The 12,310-nt window shown below is 37.4% G+C and overlaps 3 protein-coding genes and 1 pseudogene across 5 annotated transcripts; 1 reads left to right on the forward strand and 3 right to left on the reverse strand.

Moving 5' to 3' along the window:
* Window positions 1-15: 15 nt before the first annotated feature.
* On the forward strand, window positions 16-1,847 carry LOC141828974 (nucleoside diphosphate kinase 1-like). Its single transcript, XM_074716367.1, has 4 exons — window positions 16-214; window positions 366-414; window positions 507-738; window positions 1,588-1,847. Exons 1-4 carry the CDS (start codon window positions 164-166, stop codon window positions 1,700-1,702), a joined length of 447 nt encoding a protein of 148 aa, XP_074572468.1. The 5' UTR covers window positions 16-163; the 3' UTR covers window positions 1,703-1,847.
* A 259-nt stretch (window positions 1,848-2,106) lies between these two features.
* LOC141828973 (vesicle-associated protein 2-1-like) lies at window positions 2,107-4,533 on the reverse strand. The gene is made up of 7 exons (XM_074716366.1): window positions 4,353-4,533; window positions 4,212-4,282; window positions 3,984-4,065; window positions 3,785-3,900; window positions 3,565-3,693; window positions 2,938-3,006; window positions 2,107-2,544 (listed from the first exon to the last, which is right to left on the reverse strand). Exons 1-7 carry the CDS (start codon window positions 4,411-4,413, stop codon window positions 2,410-2,412), a joined length of 663 nt encoding a protein of 220 aa, XP_074572467.1. The 5' UTR covers window positions 4,414-4,533; the 3' UTR covers window positions 2,107-2,409.
* An 874-nt stretch (window positions 4,534-5,407) lies between these two features.
* LOC141829515 (large ribosomal subunit protein bL19cz-like) lies at window positions 5,408-8,030 on the reverse strand. Of its 3 annotated transcripts, XR_012601887.1 has the most exons (5): window positions 7,681-8,030; window positions 7,504-7,590; window positions 7,287-7,420; window positions 5,615-5,785; window positions 5,408-5,526 (listed from the first exon to the last, which is right to left on the reverse strand). XR_012601887.1 is itself a non-coding variant. In XM_074717004.1 (4 exons), exons 1-4 carry the CDS (start codon window positions 7,996-7,998, stop codon window positions 5,677-5,679), a joined length of 648 nt encoding a protein of 215 aa, XP_074573105.1. In that variant the 5' UTR covers window positions 7,999-8,030; the 3' UTR covers window positions 5,408-5,676. The 3 variants fall into 3 exon arrangements, 2 of the variants coding, with proteins under 2 accessions (XP_074573105.1, XP_074573106.1); XM_074717004.1 differs by having other exon boundaries at window positions 5,408-5,785; XM_074717005.1 differs by lacking the exon at window positions 5,408-5,526 and having other exon boundaries at window positions 5,744-5,828.
* A 742-nt stretch (window positions 8,031-8,772) lies between these two features.
* LOC141829349 (uncharacterized) lies at window positions 8,773-11,784 on the reverse strand (annotated as a pseudogene).
* Window positions 11,785-12,310: the final 526 nt, after the last annotated feature.

Genomic DNA, 12,310 nt, shown 5'->3' on the forward strand with positions numbered 1-12,310 from the left:
TTGGAAGACTCGCACTTCTAGAATCTTCCTTCTGTGGAGCTTTGTCCGATTAGGGTTTCCGTTCCAACTCTATGAAATGCAAGCTGTGGCTTTGGTCATCGCTCATCATTCTCCTTGACAACATCGGCGGGCGATAGAAAGTAGAAACGAAGCGAGCACGGCGATGGAACAGACCTTCATCATGATCAAGCCCGACGGCGTCCAACGCGGCCTGGTGTGCTTTCCGTCTCCCTTCCTTTTGATTTCTTCTTCCTTCGCTTCGTTCATCTATTCTTCGGCGTTGCATTGCGTAATTTACAGTAGATGTGTTACTGCAACATCAAAATCCAATTTTTAATTGATGCTTATATCTGTTTGTTCATCAGGTTGGAGAAATCATTAGTAAGTTTGAGAAAAAAGGTTTCTACTTGAAAGGTGAAGATTTTACCAACTACAATCCTTTTTTTTTCCATCTAGTTTAGAGAAGAAAGGGGAATTTTTTTTGGTTATTTTTGTGCGTCAATCAGGGTTGAAGTTGGTCAGCGTGGAACGCTCCTTTGCGGAGAAACACTACGCTGACCTCTCCGCGAAGCCCTTCTTTGGTTCCCTTGTGGAGTACATCATCTCTGGTCCGGTAGTAGCGATGGTATGGGCGGGAAAGAATGTGGTGGTCACTGGTCGCAAGATCATCGGTGCCACCAACCCAGCGGAATCTGCCCCCGGAACCATCCGCGGAGACTATGCAATTGAGATTGGCAGGTGATTTCTTCTTCCCCAATTAAATTTCTTTCTTAATATGAATCATAAAAGGCTGGTTATGCAATCATGGTTCGTCACTATGGCAATCAAAAAAGAAGTTAAAAACCGTGAGATTAATTAAACTTTCTAAAGAATCAACTTATATGCCATAGAATTGTATTGAGGTTGTCTGATATCATCTTTTGTTTCGGTCTAGATAGTTTTTTGTCTTGTAGAATTGCATGATCTCATGCTGATAGTGGGTCATGTCACTTTTGTTTCGGGTGTAGATAAGTACTTTCGTGTTATTAATTGTGGTTAATATTGTCAGCTCACTAAGTCTGAACAAACTACTGAAGAACATTATTTCTCATTCATGAAATGGTAATTGAGTAAAGTAATTTTGGGTTGCCACTGCTGCATGGGCCGCGGTTACCTTCCTTTTTGCTGGATCCTCTGGCTCTACTAGGATTTGATGCGTGTGTGATTTGATTTGTATTTTAACTAGTTCTAATGGTTGTCTTTCCTCTAATGCATTGACATGTGCTAAAAAATAGTAGTGAAAAGAGAAAGCATCTACATGGAAGCTGACAGGGAGAAGGCCATTCTTATGAAAAGATTAATTCAAAGTGCATGTAACCAAAAAAACTCAATTTTCTGGTACTTCAAATCAACTTTCGGAAAGGCATAAACAAGGTGGCTTGGCTAATGGTCGATGTCATTGGCTCTTTGTGTTATTAGATAATATTAGGAATAAATAAAGCTCTACTGTAGTTGTGGCACCACTTGCAACTAAAATTAGCTTTGGTGCTCCTTTTGCATTTGTGCTTGTTTTCTTTTAGAGGATCACGTTTTCAATTCTATGCGCAGGAATGTGATTCATGGAAGTGATTCAGTTGAGAGTGCTAGGAAGGAGATTGCTTTGTGGTTTCCTGAAGGCATCTCTGAGTGGCAGAGCAACCTCCACCCTTGGATATACGAATAGGAATGGAAATATTTACTACCTTTCAGCTTTTCATAAGAACCCTAATATCTGGGTGGGTCATGGCTATATGGTTGTACTATTGTAGTTGTGGATTTTCACAAACTGCTTTAGCTTTCATTTTAATGATATTGCTTCAATTTGTGTTTGAGCTTTTCATAAGAACCCTAATATCTGGGTGGGTCATGGCTATGGTTGTACTATTGTAGTTGTGGATTTTCACAAACTGCTTTAGCTTTAATGATATTGCTTCAATGCCATTTCATAATTTAGAGAACAAATACATAAATGATGGAACAAAATGTCACTGGGCCAATATATTTTTAGTTAAATACATTTATTATGTGTTTATCTATGTTCTAGTACATTTTACAAAACCAATAGAGCTAAAAAGAACACTGCATCCTTTCTTAAAATAAAATAACATCAAACGCATTCTACATCGAATTTTCAATATTTCTCGGCATACAGAAAAACAAAATTGGAGTAAAACCACATGTAAAATTGGATTATCCTCGAGTTCCTTTTTTCCCTCCAACTGTAGGAGGTCAAAGTCAAACAACAAAAGCATGCCCTAGGGCACAGAAGTGAGCATTCAAACTGATGTAATCTCTACCCACCTTCTCAGGTAGCAAATAAAAAAAAAATCAAATGGAGATGGCCTCCAGAGATGAAATTTTGATTGAACTCTGAAGGTTGGCTGATGAAATTCATGAAGTTGGTGATGCAGTGAATAGAAGGTTGAGGATGAACCCAAATGTTATACCAATGAGGCCAGCAAATGCAGCAAAAGTCATTGAAAAACCAGCATCACTTTTGCGACTTTTTCTTTTGTTCAACATTTCCTGAACCGTTTTAATTAAAAAGAAAAAGGAAGTTAGCAAACAAATAGGACACATTAGGAATCAAAATGACAAGGACCGACACAATCAGGAAGCGTATTTCTAACTGACCTACTAAAAGAGCAGGCAACATTGAACAAATAATGAACAAAAGGTAGCAATTTATGATCGAATTATGAAATAATTTCCATTATTTCAGCAAAAGATGGAATTTGCCGCCCAGCGGCTCCACACAGAAATAATTTCCATTATGACTATACATATGATGTATAGTCAAGCAATTAGATGTGCAAATACCAGCCAAAGTTTGCATCGACTTTACTATAATTAAACAGAAAGGGAATCAAAAATCTTTTCTTAAACAGTGAAGTGTTCAAACGAAAGGACGTGACTAACCAATTCCCTTTTGAACTGATGATTTTGATGAAGAATAAAATCACGTTCTTCCTTCAACTTTTGAAGTGCCTGCATCTCAAATTCAATAGTATTGAGATTAACTAAAAATGGATAAATGAACATTTAACAATTGTACTATGAAATTTAGGATAAGCTCATCAATGCTGCTTGTGTTTATTTTGCTAAATGTCAGTGTTCCACAGATTTTAAGGCATGGTGAGCCAATCTTCATGTAATTTCTGTGCGAAGATCCCATTCATTTTAGTCTTTTCTAAACAAATATACAGGGAACATGTTGATCCAAAAATATGCATAGAAAATATTCATATCTTTTTCCAAGATAAACATAAAGTCTCTTTCTCTATTTTCATCAAATATATTCATGGAATTCATTAATGAGTAAACAAGGTGATAATATACAATTTAATCTCATTATAAAGAATCAAGAATGTTAGCTGAGAAAACTTGAATTTATCAATAGTTATTGGCATAACAAGCCATAAGGATAAGGACCATTCTTGAGTTTTTGAGTATCGGAGGCACAAAGAAATAAATCATAAAATAAAAGCAGTTAAAGAAAGTACAAGAAAATATTTGGAACAAAAGATAGGAATTGGGGAGTTTTACATCAGACGTTCTACTCTTATAGGCAAGACCAGACTCCTCTTCCGAATTTGCATGGCCATTTTGCAAGCGGGAAGTGTACACAACCCTAAGTTTGAGCTCCTCTATCACCTTTTCACCTTCTTTATTGAACTGCGTAGATCATCGAGACTGAATTACAAACCAAAAGACCACAAGTCCTTAATTTTAAGTGTTAACAAAATGATATCACAAACAAACTCACTGTATCTTTAGGAATTTCATCAAAATCGCTACTTGGGGGCACCTTAGCGCTCTGAATGAGGAATTTATCCCTGCATTGCATATCCGGAGGAAGCTCCTTTTGAGCTTGGAGAGTGACTTCAATGTTAAATATAAATGAGTTACATTGACTCATGATGCATATTCATCAAACTAGGACCGATCCTATAGTCTATAGATACCTGTTACAGTACATGAGTCCCAAGGTTGTACCACGCTTGCATTAGGGCGAACAAAATACTTCTTAGGAGACGTCGTTTTCACCTATCCATTAAGCTAAAGAATCAAAGATCCAAATTTTTACAGAGATCAATGCGAGACGAAATCGAACCCCTTTCCTCCCGCATCTTAGATACAACACACAAAATGCTAAAAGTAGGGGAGGGGATTTAGTCAAGTGTTTTGAATACCTTGAAGGCGACATGGTGCTCCGTGTTGTTGACGACCTTGATATTGCAAGAAGATGGCTTCTCCAACTCAACTATTCATCCGAAATCTGATCCTTAGGGAACCAGAACGTGGGGCGAACGAAAGAAGAAGTGTTAGCTTACCTTCGAAACTGAGTTCTTCAGGGTAAATGGAGATCATTTGGCCGTCGCTGCCGCCGCGCATCGCTGGATTGGAGGTGTAGCAGAAAAGAAAGTTGAAATCTTAGGAAGAGGAGAAGAAGAAGAAGAAGAAGAAGAAGAAAGTGGAGTCCAAAGAAGGAGAAGGAGAGAATCCAAAGAAAGTGGGACGAGATTAGCAGGGAAACCGAAGCATTGGGCGATTGATTCGGGAGGAGGAAGGGAATGGTTTGGAGTCCAATTCAGGGCGACAAGGACGGCATGACATTCATTTTGTTTAAGCGAGGTTTCATTTTGCCCCTCAAAATTTACATTAAATCATTATTGCCATTAAATTATCAAGTACTTTTAAAATTTCAAACTCTTAATTATCACTTAAACCGCTAACCATTAATGTTATTTATTTATCTTAAAATAAAATAATAATAATGTCATAAAAACATACTCTACGACACTTTTTCATCAAGTAACTAATAAAATATATTAAGTTTATAGTTTTAATTAAATATTATTAACTTAAGGTCAATTTAAATTAATAGTATTTAGGAGAAATTTGTAGGTTAATATAAAAGGTAAGTATGAGCTTGCCCTTTTTAATTGTTATATAACTTGAATAAGTAAATAATAATTGTGGATAAAAATGTGAAAAAAAATTGAAACTATGTTGATCCAAATTTGGTTTAGCATTACAAATAGGAAATAATAATCAATATATTTTATCTGTATAAAAGTTTTAATAATGCATATTCTTACAGATGTTGTTATTTCGCTATTTTCTTGGAGTGAAAAAATAATATAAGAAAATGAGAGGGGTAAAAAGTGTGAAAACAAAAAAGTAAACTTCCTTATATGTCATTGTTATGCGCATACATACAGACTCCATTTTCAATTTACACTCCAATGCCCAATTTTACTAGATCAATTATGATCAAATGAATACATATATCTCAATCACCATCGATTCGATAATGATCTAACACTACACAATTATTTTAATACTGTCAGTAAATTGAGCTAAAAATGTTACTTCAAGCAAAATATGAGTACAACAGAACAATGTCTCACACAACATAGCATTAAGCCCAAGTCTTTTAAATCATTCTTCTGTGCCCAAAATCCAACATGCAAGCCAGTCATGCATCATCCAAGACACCAAAATCTGGTTCCATATCCAAAAAGGTTTTTAAAAAATAAAAACCAGAATTTGACATTTTTTTCTAGAGGTGGTGCTGGGCGAATACTTTTACCTTGTGCAAAGAGAGAGGAGAATTTGCTGAGTGATGGCAATGACATTTTTGTACGGAATGAGTCACTTGAAGGTTGAGAGCCGAGGAAGCTTGTCCCTCAAGTAGTACAGCCTCGCCCTGCGTACCTTCCTGTGGCTTACAACTTTGATCTCCTTGATGTTAGGTGAGTACCTGAACATGAGCGACAACTAATTCCCTATCAGAGTGTCTTCATCTGTAGAGTTGCTTGAACACATAATTCGGAGAACTTTAAATAAAACAACCAGCAATTATATTCTAAAAGTGAAAATAACATCGCACTTTGATGATGCACTTTAATGACCAAACTAAGATTTAAGTCGGAGATGAACATATGTTTTGTGAGAACAAAATTTGAGTTTATATGTTGTAAAGCTAGATTTTCCTAGGGCTTGACCCAAGGAGGGGAAAAAGATCCAAGCAAACTGATTCACCCAATAGTCAGTCGGAAAGTATACTTTATATTTAAAGGGCAGAAGAGAAATCACAATTCATGAGCATAAATTACAAGGGAACAACAATAGATGGTCTACGTAGATTAAATACTACAATGAGTGACCTCGGTACCTCATGTGAAATGACAGCAAAGCAACAAATCATGCATATGCATTAGTCCCAACTATGGGGATTGGCTAACGGCAAAGAAACAACGATTTATAAATATCCTGAAATGAAAGGGATTGAAGTTCGGAGCTTTTATTTGAAAGAAAAACTTGCACTTCATTTTTAACACCTTAAGATACTTTAAGTGATAAATCTATCAAGGCATATTTAAATGAACAACTTTATAGTTGCACAAGTGATGGCAATCTTTCAGTGGAGGTGCTATGGCTTCTTTAATTGGAACAAAACCTCATGTACACTGGATCTCATTTTATTTGGCGTGGTTAGATCTTTTCGTATCATTTGAATGCTACTTCCTATTAATCTCACAAACAAAATAAATGGTACTTTTGTCCAAGTGTTTTTTTTTCTTTTGGAGAAAAGAAAAACAAGAATTCTATGAGATGAAAAAATTGTCAACTCAACTAACAAAAAATTCTATCCAAAAAATGAGATAACAAAAAGATTCTACTAGGTTTTTTGTTTATAAAAAATTGTCAAGTCCTTGTATTTCCTCAAATGAAATATAATTTCATTCAACCTACAAGGATACCAAGTCCAATGAGCTTGCAATTCTACACTCCTCAGGCACCACTAATGTTTACATGGACTGAAGGAGAGAAAAAGGAAAGGAAAGAAACAAAATTGAATTGACTATTTATCTTGTTCACCTGAAAGGAAGTAGAGAGAATTACTAAAAGTGTAGTTGGCCACTTACTCCAAATGCTCAAGCAGCCAAGCTTTTAGGAAAGAGACAATCTTTATATTTATAAACTTAATAGAGGAATCCGATTCCATTGATTCCTCTATTTCATTTCATCCCAAATTGGAGTGAAGTGGAGAAAAATGAACCTCAACAATCTAAGAAACACAAATAGAATGGTCTTTAAACAAGAATAATTAAAGAGTTGAAGCCAAATTGCCATATGTTATTCCTTCACTTTAACAATTTAATTCAGCCCTGCTTCCTCTCCTCTATAAAAACATAGAATAATGCAGCAGCAATCCACAGAATGTAGAGAAAAAAAGCGAGACCAAAAAGAGCACTTACACTGGGAAAACAATCTCAACTCCAACACCAGCAATAATTCGCCTGATACGAATGGTAGTATGAACACCAGCATTTTGCTTGGAAATAACTATTCCCTTGTAAATGGATAAGCGACGACGATTCTCTGGAACTTCCTGCAGATTTCATCAACCGACTGAAACTGACCCCAAATTGAAATGAAACTTCACGTTGGCTAAAGAAAAAACAACAATATTACCAATTTAATCTCTACTACATCCCCAGTTCTGATATCCGGCACAGGCCTCTCCAGCACCGAAGCCTCGATTGCCCTCTTGTTCAGAATCTACCGACGCAAAGAAAAAGAAATCGCATTGGATGAGGATAGTAATAGAAGAGAACCAAAAGGGCAAGGGCCAAAAATTAGGAACTTTACCCCCATTATGTCCCCAAGCTTGACCCTAGGTTTCCCGGGCGGCTTCTCTTCGGATCCCACCACCTCGGAAACCTCTTCCTCTTCCCCACCATCCGTATCGATCTCGACGGCCGCCTCTTCTTCCTCCGGCAAGGCGGCCCTTGCGACGACCACCGCCATTCCCCTACTCCGACGTATCGCCGCGGATCCATGGGTCAAAGGCAGAGACGACGAGCACGATCGGAGGGACGAGGAGGACAGGGATATGCATGGCTTCGATGAGCGAGGACAGTGCTTGGGAAGCGAGAACGGACAGTGGAGGAGCGAAGCAGAGGCCATGGAGTGTGAGATAAGACCTTATCACGGCTTAGCGACTGTAGTACAGATTGGGGCTTCGTTTCGGGCCAAACGGGCCGGATTTTAGTGGGTTCAGTTGGGCGACAATTTGACTAATTTTTATTTATAGAAAATAAATATGTGAAATTAACTTTTAACTAATAAATAATTTAATATTTACTGTAATTTTCTGTTTTTTCCAATTGCATTTTATTTTTGAAAAAAAAACTGAAAATTTAAAACTTCAAATGTTTATGAACCAAATAAAGCCTAGCATTGAAAATATAGGAGCAAATACACATGAATACCTTTTCAAAACATTACAATTGCATAATTTCCATTGGAAAATATAATATATTAAGTTAATGGAATATTTACATAAAAAAATAAGAAGTTTTGTATAAACCTCTAAAAGGATTCATTCCACACCATTGAAATAGTCAACAACACAAACCCTTCACACAAGGGGGCTGTCTATTTTCACCTCAATGTCACAAATTTAAGGATGCGAACACACTCCCTCACGAGCAACCTTATCAGCCAGACATGTAGCTATCTTAAAGAAAAAATAACACAGCAGGTAGTTGGCCTCTCACACAGCAGGTCCATCACCCTTCCATCTTTTTTCAAAGCATCTCACTCTTATCCTGCACCAGAAGCCATGAGCCACAGAATGTTTCAACCCTTTACTGTTGCTCGAGATGGCAAACAACAAACAAAGAGACACTAGTGACGGATGTTGTCACACAGCTGCAATTATTGTAGTGATGCTCCACGAGAAGAAAGAAAAGCAACTTATATCCTCTTCTGTTCAGTGAGCACCACTCATCCCTTTCCAATATGTTGCAGCAGAAATACAAAAGACCATACAGATAGATTACAGCTCGAAATTATTGTAGTGATGTTTCACAAGTAGAAAGAAAGAAATGTCACTTCCAATTATAGCAGAGTTTTATAGCATAATTATCTGCCTATGTAGCAGAAATACAACATGGTGCGCGAGTAGATAACTTATTAGATGACTCTTATTGCACCAGCAGCACCGTGAGCAGGCACTTTAGCGATGGTGTGAGGCCGAGGAGGTGCAATCCTGAGCTCCAAATCAGTAGCCTCTGTTGGGATGGTCGATGAAGAGTGAATTTGACTGCTTGGGTATGATGACAAAGACAATTCGACGAAAAGTGGGGGGTACACTATCTTTGTATGAGACAGCATATCTGTTTGAATGGGTACGTTGGTTGGTGGCATACCCAAAATGTGAGGGTGGCCAGTGATAACAACCTGATCACAATCCAAATTTCCTCTGGAATTAGATTGTGATTAACAAGATGTTCCTGTGTGATTAATCATGAAGAGAATGGGAAGACTGCAAATATTTTAAGCGTACCATGGGAGGAGTAGTAGGGAGATTGGTAGCGTTACTTTGAGTTGTAACATTTGGAAAATCTGAAGAAGTCCCTCCAGCCATGGATGACATGCCAGTTGTCCAGTTATTTGAGAAACTTACCTAGAAAATGAGAAAATAATTCAACTAATTAGATTATATATTTCAATATTGAGACAATGAGTCATGGTTAATTCATCTGAAATTGATCAATTGTATAAGGTATATATCTCATTTTGAAAAAAAAAACAGTAAATGAGTATGTTGATATGTGAAAACTACAGTGTTATTGTCCAGGTTGAGATGACTATTGTTTTCTTGAACTTCATTATTTTCCTTCGAAGATGATAGAGGAGCTGTTTCGGTGGCAGAAATCTGCAACGATCAGTCATGTATCAGGAAATTAGTGTAACAAATGAAGGTGAGTACTGCTTTTGCAATTGCATTTGACACTCATGGAAATGCTTAAGGCTTACTTTATCGATAACCACAACATCAAAGAGGCTGCATCGACGCTTCTTTTTTCCAGTATTATTCTGCCTGAGGAAATACTTCTGAGCATGGCTAGCAACTTGGGTTGGAGTTCTAGTTGTGACGAATTTCCTAGAAATCCCTCTCCAGTCCCCCTTCCCTAACTTTTTTAGCCCAATCAGAAAGGTTCTATGTTCCTCCTCTGTCCAAGGTATCCCTGTGAAAGGGCATAACTCATTCTTAGATGTATAAAGAAAAAGTGAGCAAGCTGCTTCCAAAGAAACACAGTACTTCAGCGTGTGAAAACACCAATGAAAATTTGGGAGACTGAATCTGATATACAATGTTTTTTGAAGGACAAATCATTATATTTTTTGAATCCTAGGAGAGTTAGAAGAAGAGATGCTCCATATGAACAATGTTTTTCTTTTCATAGTAAAGATGAGAATTTTGCAGGACATCACGTATAAACCAAGAATATCTTGTCCTAACAATGCATCTAGTGTTTGATTATGAAGAGAAATATAACAAGGAGCAAAAAAAGAAACAAAATTAATCATGAAAAGCAGCCAAGGGTGTGCACTGCTAATTATATTGGAGCATCTAGTGTTTGATTATGAAGAGCATGAGACGAAATCAACAAGAACCAGCTGAATGCATGTGTGGCAAAATTATAGGTGATCATATCCTCTATCATGTAAAAAAATATTTGTGCTGATCCACCATTATATGTTGATGATGACAATCCACGATTGTCTTAAACCATAAAGCAAGAAGGTATAAACTGCAAAGTTAGTAACACCAAGACCAAAGAAGTTGTTGCCATGATCTAGATTTGAAACTGAAGGCTTTACTACCATATATGCAAAAAAAAATACAAGGAAAGAGAAACAGATTTTATTAAGAGGATAATCTGATCAGTTAACAGTTTAACATACGAGTAAAAGGAATATCAAGTTCATGATTTTGCAGTATTAGTTTTGAGATCAGACATTGAAATGTAAATCAGAGAATTTCACCATCTGGTCGATTGCAGATGTGCCCAGGTTAAAAAAAAAAAGGTAAATAGTCAGGAAGATTCTGAATATTGCATGTATCTAAAATTTTAAAAAGTGAGCCAAATAAGTCAGTGCAGAGAAGGTAAGAACGAAGTATTAGGTTTTCAGATAATAACTCTACCAACCCAATCCTGCGACAAGGAAACAAACATATCAACAGGTAGCACCAAACAAGAGATTATCGTATCTAATCCCTTCTGTGAGAATGCGAGCAATTAATGAATTAGCTAGTAACCAAAAAAATATATAACCAAATGAATAGGAAATCGCAAAGCTCAAGAGATTCGCCAGATATATCCACATAATATAATATAAGCAAAGTAGATCAAGATGTCTGCCCCGAATCCACGTAGGCGGTAGAGAAAACACGGAAGTAAATCGAGAAGATTTCTGAATCAAAAGGGGTCATTTCGACGTACCTCTCTTTCTCTCGTGGCTTTTCTTCCTCGACCCGCTCGGGGACGGAAGGAGGCTGCCGTCGGAGTGGTACCCTTGATCGAGGCCATGATCGGCAGGTGATGCCGCGGAGGTGCACGAGACCAGGTTGCCCATGCTCGAGCTCTTCCTCATCACCTCCTCCTCCATCTCCTCATCCTCGTCGGCCTCCCCCATACCTTCCCCTCCTCCTCTCGCTTCTCCTCCGATAATACTGACACCGAATAGCTTCAAGACCTTCACGCTCCGCCCTTGCACCCCCTCTTGCGCCTCCATAGCGAAGGCCTCCGATCGCGAACCTCGAAGCGCTCCAATCTTCTCTTGATCTTCTCGCGTCTCCTTTGGCAGGCAAGCGGATCGCAGGAACAGGGGATGGCTTTATAAAAGAGCAGTTGTTCATCCCCTCCTCCTATGCCGTACATCAAATTACACACGAATCAAGTGCTGCCCATCCCACAAATGGACGGTCCTCGTCGTCGATACAGGAACGGATACAAGGATTGCTGCAACCAAAGATAATCTAAAACGGAATCCGAGCGATTTCGCAGAAACACCCGTAACATTTCCCCTTACTTACTCTCACGGGACTAAAATTTCGATGAGGCTATCGACCGCAAATCTGAAAAACCCGATGAACCGGTTGGATTGATTAATAAATTTTTTAAAAATAAATTATTTTAAATCAAAATTAATATTCATATATTTATATTTGAATTTAATATTTTTAAATAGACAGAATAACTAAGTTAGTCGCATTATCTTCAGGTAAGATAATATTAGAAAAATCAGAACTTCTGTCTTATATAGTTAGGTTGTCTTCACGTGCTGTCCTAGGATGATTTGTCTTTGTATTGTAGGATCAATTCAACGATCATCTATAAAAAAAAATAAATCAAAAAATTATAATTAATTATTAAAAAAATATTATCTTGATTTCATTAAAATTCGATCCTTGTCCATTTAATAA

Source organism: Curcuma longa, chromosome 5, assembly GCF_044706935.1.
Source record: "Curcuma longa cultivar G26 ecotype Majalengka, Jawa Barat chromosome 5, ITB_CL_G26_1.1, whole genome shotgun sequence".
Lineage (NCBI taxonomy): Eukaryota > Viridiplantae > Streptophyta > Magnoliopsida > Zingiberales > Zingiberaceae > Curcuma > Curcuma longa.

Coding starts and splice junctions, on each gene's coding strand:
- LOC141828974 (XM_074716367.1), top strand. CDS start 164: ATGGAACAGACCTTCATCATGATCAAGCCCGACGGCGTCCAACGCGGC. Junction 215..365: donor ACGGCGTCCAACGCGGCCTG/GTGTGCTTTCCG, acceptor TTTGTTCATCAG/GTTGGAGAAATCATTAGTAA. Junction 415..506: donor AAAAGGTTTCTACTTGAAAG/GTGAAGATTTTA, acceptor TGCGTCAATCAG/GGTTGAAGTTGGTCAGCGTG.
- LOC141828973 (XM_074716366.1), bottom strand. CDS start 4,413: ATGCGCGGCGGCAGCGACGGCCAAATGATCTCCATTTACCCTGAAGAA. Junction 4,283..4,352: donor TGAAGAACTCAGTTTCGAAG/GTAAGCTAACAC, acceptor TCGGATGAATAG/TTGAGTTGGAGAAGCCATCT. Junction 3,901..3,983: donor GGACTCATGTACTGTAACAG/GTATCTATAGAC, acceptor TTAACATTGAAG/TCACTCTCCAAGCTCAAAAG.
- LOC141829515 (XM_074717004.1), bottom strand. CDS start 7,998: ATGGCCTCTGCTTCGCTCCTCCACTGTCCGTTCTCGCTTCCCAAGCAC. Junction 7,591..7,680: donor AGCTTGGGGACATAATGGGG/GTAAAGTTCCTA, acceptor TTGCGTCGGTAG/ATTCTGAACAAGAGGGCAAT. Junction 5,786..7,286: donor GTTGAGATTGTTTTCCCAGT/GTAAGTGCTCTT, acceptor GCTCATGTTCAG/GTACTCACCTAACATCAAGG.